Genomic DNA, 11,179 nt, shown 5'->3' with positions numbered 1-11,179 from the left:
CCACCCAACCTCAGCAGACTTCTCCTCTCCCACCCAGAGCCCGTCGTGCAGCCACTCTCCCTTGCCCGTCCTTTGTGCCACTGCTGCGGCGTTGACGAAGGAGCTGGCGAGGAAATCAGGCAGGAGAAAGGAGGAAAGAGCATCTCTGTCTAATACAGAGCGGCCTGGCAGGGGAGCGGGGGGAGATACGGGGCAAAGACAAATTCTGCTGCTCCTCCAGCACTCCTGGGCAGCAGGGAAATAAAACAGCACCGTTAATTTAGACGAGGAGTTGCTAACAAGCTACCACCAAGGTTTTCCTCCATTGCACAATGACACTCCAATGGTGAGTGGCAAAGCAAACAAGGTTATTGCAAAGGGAAATCTGTACCTGACATGTAGCATTTTCCAGCCAGAGGCTTCCAGGACCTGCTGTTTTCCTCCAAATCTTTATTTGATAAAGCGAGGAAATAAATGGATTATAACTAAGGGCAACTCAGTGAGAATTTAACAACTGCTGTCCATATTGGTGGCTTTTGAGGGTATCTAATGACTTGCAAGTGGCCATAAAATGCAGAGCAGAACCAGCCTGAAGAACCTACAGCAAAACTCCTCCTTGCTGAGCCTGCGGGAGAAGTGGGAGTCATGAGATATCCTACCTGAAGTGTGGCCCCAAGTTGAGCTCTGGAGCAAAGAGTCCGTCGGTGACCATCGTGGTGCCGATGCCAACAGCCCGGACGGGGATGGTGTAGGTACGGCTGTTCTCTATGAACAGCTTCACCTCGTCCTTGAGCTTCTCAGTGTCATCCAAGTTTGCTATGACAGACACAGCCACCTCAATCTCAGGGGGGATCACTCCTTTACTGGGCTCAATCCTCCAGCGTGAGCATTTGCTCATGAAATTGGGAACAAAACCTCTCAACACCAATGTAGCACTAAGAAGCAGGCACAGCTTTATTGCAGCGCTGGGCAGCACGGCGGGTAGCCCCTCCAAAGCCGTGCGCGCCTCCCTTGAGAAATCATTCTGTACTTATGTAGTAAAATGTTACATATTCATTATAATTCTAAGAATTCCTATACATATGTATAACTTTTCCCCGAAAAGGTGGTCTTTATTATAATGAATTCCAAGAAATCATTTCCACAGTCTCCGCCTTTAACTCCTGCTAGTTGCGCATGCGTATTTTCTTCTGGTGGTCGTGGGCCGGGGTGTCCGCGATGAAGGCCATATGTCTTCCTCGCTGGGCACTTTTCACCTCTCCTTCTTGTGCAGGCGTATTAGCACCTTGGCTCTTGGTCAAACCTCAAGACCAGTTCTAGCTGGTTCCAAAGCAAGAAGTCCAGCTAACCCTGTTGTATTCAACTAGTGTCCGTGACGGTCTCTTAACAGCACAAAAGGTCCAGTAACTCACCTAACGGGGTGTCCACGGTAACCTGTTAAAATTTAACAACCTATGGCTAACCCTACAGACTCTATAGCAAACACAGTACCCCTTTTCCCAGTATACCTATCTTATTAAGATTGAATTTTATTTGATTTTTGAGTATTGGTAACACTGGTTCTGGCTTAAGCCCGTCCTAGGGAGTCCCCTGCCGCAGTCTGGGTCTGGTGCATCCTGCAGGACAGTAAAGGCTCTGCAAAACCTGCCTGAGAGGCTGCTGGGCTCCCGGCGAGTCACAAAGGGCAAATTTTCTCTTCAGCTCGGGAGAATCCTACCTTTGATCTCAGCGTGGGGCAGCTGCAGAGCCGTTGAGCTGTTGTCCCTCTTTAGGCACACCTAGGAGAGAGCAAGGAACACACAGCGATTTCATAAAAGTAAACCCAGACAATTTTTTTGAGGAAAAAAAAAAAGCTTAAGGAATAATAGAGTGCAGAGAATGGGCTATTAACACTGTTTATGCTTCCAAGCCCACGGGTTCCCTGAGTTAAGCGGGGCGAGGGGGGATGTACGCAGACAGCCATCCCACACAGCCCATAAACCCTCTACCTGTTCAAGCCCGCGTGGAGATCTCGCTCGCCAGCCTCTCAAAGTACTCGGGCAAGTCTGTGTATTCATCGCCGTATGAAATCACTTCAATGCCTTTGTCCTTCATGTTCTTACGGAACTTCTCAAACTCATGCACGTCTCCCCTCCGTACCAGCATGAAGTGTTTCAGGGCTGACTTGTTCTTCACAGCCTCTACATACAGGGCCTGAAACGTGGTGTCATCCATAGTCTGACCACAGCCCAAGAACAGGAACGACTTCTTTTCATACAGCTTCTGAATCTCTCGCTTTAAAAAAGGGAGAGAGGTTCTTAGTCAAGGCAAGCTTTATCTTCACAAGGCACAAGAGACAGCACCTGCCTTATTGCTGATGAGACTGTCATCATTCCGTCATCCTCAACACGAGCGTGGTGAGGTGTTTTTGCAACTCAGAGGGCTAGAGAATCCATCTCTCCTCTTATTTCACAAAATTCAGGACTCCCCCACCACCCTGTGCGAAGCCCAGTCTTTAAACTCAGCTGAGTCTATGCCCAGAGCTCACACCAGGAAGGGGGATGTGTATATAGACAATGTCTGGCACCCCAAAGCATGCCCTGCAGAGAGAAGGGAAGGCTGCCTCGCTCACCATGACCTTCGTGTTGCGCAGCACGTTGTGGTAGCCGTCCGGGTGGAGCACGATGCTGCTGGGGTTGGTGTAAACACCGTGGATATGCAGGACGCTGAGCTCCCTCTTCCCCTGCGCCCACTCCAGCACCTGCACAAAACAACCCCCTCCAGAAACGTTAGCGAGCACATCACGTTAGCTTCCACAGTGCTATTAAAAATACGATTTCAGGGAAGTGTTTCAAAGAGGCAGCTTCCCCCTCATCTTATCTCCTCAATGAGTCCATCAGCCTCTACATCGCAGCCTATGGCGCTTGTTTGGGTCAACGCTTCAGTTGAACGGCGAATGTGGTGGGGAGAGACTGAATCAATACAGCAGACTCAGCAGAAAAAGGGGGGAAAACTCTCTAAATATGACATCAGCATGCTTCTCACGCCTACAAAGTTTATTTCTTGGCCCGTCTAGGCTCTGAGAAGCTCTGAGGGAGCTCAACAGCTGACCTTCATTTCAGAAAGCCACTTCCGAAGCTCTCAGTTTACTCCTGCGGACCTTAGCTCGTTTAAGCTCGCAATAATTAGAATGCTTATTTGTAACACTGTAAGTACTTCCAGCCCTGTAGATTAAGAGGTCATGCAGGAAACATGAAGCACAGAAATGAGTCCGAATGGAAAGAGACCAAGTACTGTGCAGCACCTACACGTGGCGCGTGTTTATAAGAGGCAAACAGAAGGACCCAGCGGTAAAAGCCACGGTGGGAAGATGAGGTGGGCAGGTGGCAAAGAGCTCAGGGCTTCACAGCCTCATTTTCTGCCTGACTGAAGACCTGGGGCAAAAGGAGGGAAGCTCGCGCAAAGCTCATGGCTACAAATACAAGAGCACGGCATAAGAAGCTGGAATGAGCCAGCAGGAGCCATGCAGCCATTGCAGAAAGAGGACACGGGGCAAGGGGGAAGCCTCGAAGGCTACAGCCCCGAAAATGCTCCATCACAAGAAGGACTCAGCAGCACGTTATAAAAATAGAAAGGTCAGCTTTGTGTCTCGCACAGAGTTCACCGTGTCGGTTAGAAACATCAACCCGCACCTTATGTGGAAGGAAGGCTTCAGCAAGGCCAAGCCAGAAGTTTCAAGGACAGAGATCAAAGAAATATCAGGCTTCAGGGCTCCTCCTGAGCAATGGATGTGAGCCAGCAAGCACAGCATTTCAGAAACCAGCGTTCGTCTTCATTACTCTGCTCACTGCCCCAAACGGGCAGAGCCTCTGCTTGGAGTTTGGCTGACATCAATTAAATTACTACAAGCAGCACAATCCCCTTACACGGGCGTGAGGGCACATCCCGCAGCCGCCACCGTCCTGCGATGTCCCAGCTCAGCCCTGACGTTTAAAAAAGATCATCATCGTTTACCTTGTTTTCATCAGTCAGGTCAAGAGACTCCAGACGCTTCCCCTGCTGTGCTGCATACAGTTCCAGCAGGTTATCAAAGTTTGTGGTTAACACCAGCGCCCCGTTTTCCATCAGGTGAAGCACAGACTGAAGCAGCTGCTTCCCAGAATCTTCCATTTTAGATTCCAGGTCATCAAACACCTTGTATAAACAGTCTTTGAAATAGGTTGAGTGAACATTGCTCGTGCGCTGGGAAGGGGAGAGAGATTAAGATCAGAGTTGGAATATTTAAATCTCTGGTACCAGGTACTCCCCGCCCCAGCATACTCCCAGTGAAATACCCAAAAGCTGGTGTCCACAGCAGAGTTATGCCTCAGGAACCCGGCACTGTTAACTGCACTTGTGGTTCCTTCTAGATAAAGGCATCATTGGAGCTGGGGGCACGCTGGAGAACCAAATTAGGCTACTTCCAAAAGCCAAATCCTAATCAGAGTCTAAACCCCTCCTACAAGCACACTCACCGCTGACAGCTCCTGGATAAAGTCGTCGGCAACGTGAACCAAGTTCTCGTCTGCATCGAGACGCTCTTGAAACCGTCTGCTCTTTTCATGTTCCAGCAGATCAAACTCATTAGCAGCATCCAGGAGGGCCTGGATTAATCCCTTCCAAGACTGCAGCGCCGGGACCTGTGGAGCAACTGCTGCGCTGATTCCTGTCCCGATCACCAAAACGAGGTCCTGAGGCTCCTTGGTTTTGAGGCTTTGCAACAGCTCCCTGCAAGAGGAGAAAGTAGGTACCATCGTAGATGGAAGGATGTCTCGGGTCATTAAGACCGAGGACAAGGGAGGTGCCCTCTGCCTGAATTTTGAATCAACATTAGGGTCCTCCCATAAACAGAGGATGAAAGGAGCAGCTTGGTGACCCTCAAAGACAGCACGCAGCTCCACGGATCAACGTCACCAATGCCCACAGTTACGAGGTACAGAATCACAACGCATTTGGCAATCGAGCCCATTACCCAGACGGTTACTGGGGAAGCCAAACGGCCCAGGAATACTTCTGAAAGAGCTGTGGGGCTATATTCTCCTTCCTCCTCCTCCCCTCTTCCTTATTTTCCTAGCTTTCCACCTGCACAGTGCTTTTAAATTTGCCGTTTATTAAGTAGATGTGCATCTCCTCATCACGCCTTGCCTGACACCAAGCTGCTTTGCTGAAGCAGGGGACCAGCTCCAGCTTCCCAGAGGATGGAAGCAGCAGCCCAGGGAGGCAGCTCATTTGGAAGGAATGGTTTTTATCTGCAAACACGTGATGTTTAGTGAGAAGGGGGAAAGGAAACTGACAGCGCACAGATGGAGCTTTGCCTCCCCTCCACTGCGAAAACAGACGAGTTAACCCTTTTCTTGAGGAGGTTTTCACTGTTAGTGGCGATAAACGGGTTGTAATTTTGGGACTGCAAGCCTCACGTGCAAAGAATAAATGAGTATTCATGCTAATGAGCAAGCATAAAAACACAACCAGCAACCTAGGGACTGAAATCCAAAATAAGAACAAATACCCAAGTCTTAACGTCCTAAGCGACAGCTCTGGAAGAGGCATTCTGTTCCCACACTGATAAATCCACTTGTTTCTATCCTGAGCAAGTTAAATATAATCTCCCAGCCTCTTTTCTCCTCATTCCACAGTCACTGGATCAACCTTGAGACCAGGGCTCCCTCCCAGAAACTATTCTCCAGCCCTCCATAACTCGTAAATAAATCAGGTTAGTGGAAGACATGGTTTAGCGGGCATGGTGGCATTGGGTCAATGGTTGGACTTGATGATCTTTTAGGTCTTCTCCAACCTTAACAATTCTATGACTCTATGAGACAACTCCCTAGATGAATTAGCTGCTCGGCCGCAGACAGCGATGCCTTCATTCCTGAGCCCATCCTATCGCAGCAGCCACAGTACCAACCCTGGATGGAAAGAAGCGTGGGCATGCCCCAAGTCAGCGTCATGCTCAGGTCCCCGATTGGGGACCTGTGAGGCGACCTATTTATTAGTATGAGAAGCCTCCAGAGCGGAATTATTTAGCCTTTACATGCAGCAAAATCATACTGATTTGAGTAATTACCTGTCCTCCTGGGAACCGGCATCCAGCTCAAGCAAAGAAGCACAACCACCACACCTGCCATGACCCCACAGACAGGACCTGGGCTAAAACCGTGGAGGCAGTGGAGGAAAAAACCAGCTTTCTGTGTAACCATGCCTCCTGGCTTAGGGGTTAGAGAAAAAAAACAGCAACAAAGTACTTTCTGGGTGTTAAGGCCTTGGCTCAGCAACCGAAACGACTTCTGGGGCTCGGTGCCAAGTGTCTCGTGCTCTTCAAAGAACAACGCGAGCTTATGGAAAAAGCTCTTATCAGAAGAAATTCACTGGAGTAGAATTAAATTTACCTGGGCCTTCTCGCAGGTGGCATTCCATCTTGCCGCGATGTTCCTTCACCCAGGCTCTCCGTAGAAGCCATCCAGTTTCTCTAGTAGACAAATCACCACAAGCAAGTCACTACACACATGCAACGCGACGTGAAACAGACCAGCGTTTCACGGGCAGAGAAATAACCGGCGTTTGTTATCTTTATGAGATCACCTTCGGGCTGAGAATGGCACATTTTTGTTCCTGAACTCTGCCCCCACAGCTCTCATCCACTTCCTGAACTTTACAAAGAAGCTCGACCAAATTGTGGGGTTGCTTTGGACAGAACCGGGTTGCAAACCCTTCGTTTCACCTTGTCTTCACCCAAGAGCCCGTATCTTGGAGCAGGCACTCCCCCCCTTTCCGAGGCAAAACTTGCTGCTTGGGATAAACAGCAGGAGGGAAGAAAGACAAAAAGCTTGTTGTTGGCTACAAAAAGCCACCGAGAGCATTTAATTCTCCGGTTATGAGAGAAGGATGATCCAGTCCGCCGTATCCCACAGGCGGTGGGATCTCACAAAGGAAGTCCCATGGCTGAGAACTCTTTCAACAGCCCACGATATAAAGTACAAAAGCTCTGCCAGCACACGTTCCTCTCCCACTCTGCCTCTCCAAAATATTAAAAGGGAAAGAAAGCAGACAGAACTCTGCACCCTTATCCATTTTTTCTTGCTAATGGTAATGATGGTCCAGTAAAAATTCTGGTAGGCAGACGTCAACGTGAGAGCTGCCGGCCCAAAATCCCAGCTTCTTACTGGGGTTCTCGGTGAGATCTGAGCGCTTTGTCCTCCAAATGAGATGCCCACAATCGCTCCGCTGCGGCAAAGCGGCGGGGAAGGTGCTGGCTGCCAGGTGAAACTTGTACAAACCTCAGCTGTGCTGCAAACGTTGGCAGGGATCGTTTAAGAAGGGGCCCCAATAATCTAGCTAACAGTCATCTTTTGATGGGGGATGATGAAAACAGGGCACAGCGACTCTCACAGGTGCTTGCCAGCCTTTCATTTCTGACCGCTTCTGAAAATGTTATATTATCGTCGTCATTATAATTAATCAACATAATAATATAATAATGTTAGAACACCTCAGAGAGCTGGTCTTCACAACCTGCCTCCTGAAACACCACTTAGCTGCCCATCACCTCAAAAAATCAAAATTATTTTACTGCAGAGAACCCACTGGACACTCAAGCAGTAAGGTCAAACTCGCCCTGAGTGAATACAGCCAAGCACAGTCAGGATGGAAAACATCAAGGGGGAAAAAAAACCTCTTTTTTTTTTAATTCTAGTAGGGTAAGATCTCTCATTTTGGATGAGCTGATTCTTCTGGAAGAACAGGCTGCTTCCACAATGCCAGCCAAATGTTAATTAACGGTGCAAAGAAGCTTTAAGACGAGCTAGGGATTAAAGCCCGTAACCTTCGTTAACGGGAATATTTAAGAAGGAAGTTGGTGAAAAGCAACACGCTGAACTCCCACTGCTGTCCAGGTCTGCCCTCAAGCCCCTCCGAAGCAGCATGTCTAACAGCTGAGGTAAAACCCTCCCCAGCTTCTCAACCAGCTGAGTTTATGGCTATAATTTAAGTTTATATTAGCTTTCGGTTGCAAATTATCCGCTCAGTCTCTAATATCAAGCCTGTTTATAAACCCCTACCTCATTTTGCTTGTTCACCTGCCTGAGCACTGTTCCTATTTTGCTCGTCCTACATGTCTGCATTACTTTAAACAGCAGAAAAGGAGTTATCAGTTCAATTTTTAAGCACTTAAGGACATTTCAAAAGTCGTTTTGAACACAGGAAAAAACGCCCTTTCTAATTATAGTTACCGAGAAATAGTTGTCTAATATCACAAACTTCACTCTTCATTGCTATTTAATGCAGATAGCCAAAAAGGAAAAAAAAACCAAACCATCAGAAATAATATCTAGTTGTCTTCTGTCTCCAAAAAAGTGCTTATTTCTCTTAAGAACAAGTCTTGGAGATTCAGCTAGGAAATATTAACCTCCAGATTTTAGGCCTGGGGAGAAGCTCTGCTCTCCAGGGGCATCAATCACGCCGGCATGGTCGAGGTAACCGAAATTAAACAGCATTACCTCAGCGCGTGGCACCACTGCTGCGGGGAAAAAAGCAGCGAGGGGACCCTGCCATGCCATGAGCGTGGCTGCCGTGAAGGAGAGGGAGCGACGGGCATTTACAAGATAAGAAGCGTCTCCCCAGTCTTCCTCCTCGAGCCTTCGGGAACATTCTAGCTATTTAGACTACAGGGAGTCGGAGAGAGCGTAAACATCAAACTCCGTGGGTTCTTGGCTCGCCTGCCCCCTTCTCCTCTCACAGTCTGGTCTCTCATCACCTTTATTAATGGCTTACATTAACAAATTACATTAATAAATTCCATAATATGCTTACAGAGTTCCTGCACAGAGTCCTCCACACCAAAGAAATCAGTTAATTTACCTTTTAAATAACCCTATCAGTTAATATACCTTTGAGGGACAGATTGCAGCAAGGAACCGTTATCTTGATGCCCCAAGTCAGCAACACTGAAAAAACCTAAACACAACAATCCCATATGTCATATAAAGACACACTCAGCTGCAAAAACGCCCCGAATACAAAGATGCAGCCCAGCTAAAACCAAACACCTAACCAAAGCGTACGCCAAACCAACGCCGAGGCTCACACTTGAGCGTGTATTTACAAAAACCTTACTGTAACTCCACAAAACACGCACAACAGGACTATGCTGCTCTGTCAACACCAGACTCCAGCCTGCAGAACCACTCCTGGGGAAATGAATGAGTTGTTTTCTCCACCGACTCATCACCGAAGGAGGTGGGGAAAGGTGCAGATGCCCTTTGTCTCCACGCTCAGCAGCTACTCCACAAGTAAAGCTACACCGGCACGCCTGACCTGAACACTTTAAGGAAAGTAAAAACTGCGTGCTTCCAGCTCAATGCTGGAAGATTTACCCCTCAATTTATATAAATGCCCCTCAAATTATATCAAGGAGCAAGTACAAAGTCATTGCTCATCAATTATTTTTAGCTGCTTTGAGCACTGAGAAGAACTACCCCCAGTGAGGGCGTAATTCAGGTCTCATTTAATTAAGCGGCTTCAAGCTGTTGGGATGAGACAAACGTTACATTCCAGTTTAAAACCCGCTACATTTGGGCTAGAAGAATCCAAAAGGATGTTAATGAGTTGTTCCCTGTCCGACTCCGTGGGAGTCACAATTGGAGCAGGCCCGCACGGCTCGTCAACACCACCCTAGGAAGGGACAGGCTTCTGGGGTAACGGGGACCGGTGGCACGAGGAAAACAAGCCCTTAAAACACATCAGAGGATTTTATTTAACGCTGTGATCCTCCATTTGCTTTGGGCTCCCACCGGCTTCATGAAAACCGAGAGCGAACACAGCAAAGCCCAGCGACGGGGGGGCTTAGCACCTTCAGGGACGGCCGGCGCCTCGAGGCCTTACCTTTCCTCTCTGCTGCGCCCCTTCCTCGCCCCCTCTCACGCTAAACCTGAGGGAAAAGCAAGAAGGAGGTATTTCAGCAGGCAGGGAGGAAGCTGAGGGGGGAAAAAACGGCCAAGAAAATGGCTTTTAAAGAGGGTGACGGTATGGGGGGGGCTGACAGAGTGGCAACGCTGAGGTGAAGTTGGTCGCCAGCGCCCCCCGGCCCCCTCGGGCTCACCCCCTGCTCTGTCACCCTCGGGGCTCCTCTCATGGCAGCACCTACACCGGCCCTCCGTCGCCATGGCAACGCTCCCCCCCCTCCACCTACCCCGGCCCACTGTCGCCACGGCAACATTCCCCCCCCTGCGGCAGCAGGGAGGGGATTGCGCGAGATTTCACTGAATTCTCGCGATGCTTCGCGGGGTTATAAAAGGCAGTGGGTGTTTTGTTTTTGAGCCGGCTCGGGGCCGCAGGGAGGGCTGGGGCCGCAGTGAGGGCTGAGGCCGCACACAGCTCGGCGCAGGATTGGCGAGGCCTAGTCTGCGCCGGGTATGGTCCTCCCTCAGCATTTCCCCCGCCGAGAAGAGCTCTTCCACATCAGCATCAATCACGTTCATGTTGGCTCCCTGGAGCAAAACCATCAAGGAATGAACTGGGAATAAACTTGGTAAAACTCCATAGCTGAGCGTGCGCAAATCCCTTCTTCCCTTGCTGTCCACACACAACTGTGGTTCAGCACAGGCAAAATACATCTTGTGAGATCCACAAAGACAGTGTCACGTGGATGCCTTATTTAAGAGACACGTTAAGAACCAGTTACAGTGCGAGAGGAAGACATACATGTCCAGAAGCCTTCTCTTAATCTCTGAACCACCCCACGTATATACATAATGAACTTTGTTGAGCGCTTTGAGATCTGCCCATTGCAAGCGCAATGCGACCGTTCAGCATTTCACCATTTCAGCAACTGATCTGAGTCATAGGGTCACAGAATCATAGAATCCTTTTGGTTGGAAAGGACCTTTAAGATCATCAAGTCCAACCATTAACCCAGCACTGCCAAGCCCACCACTGAACCATGTTCCTAAGCACCATATTTATGTGTCTTTTAAATGCCTCCAGGGATGGTGACTCTACCACTTCCTTGGGCAGCCTGTTCCCGTGTTTGACAGCCCTTTCGGTGAAGAAATTTTTCCTCATATCCGATCTAAACCTTCCCTGGCGCAACTTGAGGCTGTTTCGTCCTATCACTTGTTGCTTGGGAGAAGAGACCAACCCCCACTTCGTTACAACCTCCTTTCAGGTAGCTGTAGGAAGCGATAAG

General features: G+C 49.1%; 1 protein-coding gene across 1 annotated transcript; it reads right to left on the bottom strand.

The window, feature by feature from the left end:
• Nucleotides 1–1,971: 1,971 nt before the first annotated feature.
• On the bottom strand, nt 1,972–6,457 carry LOC137673546 (protein FAM118B-like). Its single transcript, XM_068418395.1, has 5 exons — nt 6,387–6,457; nt 4,473–4,725; nt 3,973–4,200; nt 2,591–2,719; nt 1,972–2,253 (listed from the first exon to the last, which is right to left on the bottom strand). The coding sequence occupies exons 1-5, from the start codon at nt 6,455–6,457 to the stop codon at nt 1,972–1,974; spliced, it is 963 nt and encodes a 320-aa protein (XP_068274496.1).
• Nucleotides 6,458–11,179: the final 4,722 nt, after the last annotated feature.

This window comes from Nyctibius grandis, chromosome 25 (assembly GCF_013368605.1).
Source record: "Nyctibius grandis isolate bNycGra1 chromosome 25, bNycGra1.pri, whole genome shotgun sequence".
In the NCBI taxonomy this organism is placed as follows: domain Eukaryota; kingdom Metazoa; phylum Chordata; class Aves; order Nyctibiiformes; family Nyctibiidae; genus Nyctibius; species Nyctibius grandis.
This window is presented reverse-complemented; position numbering and strand designations above follow the sequence as displayed.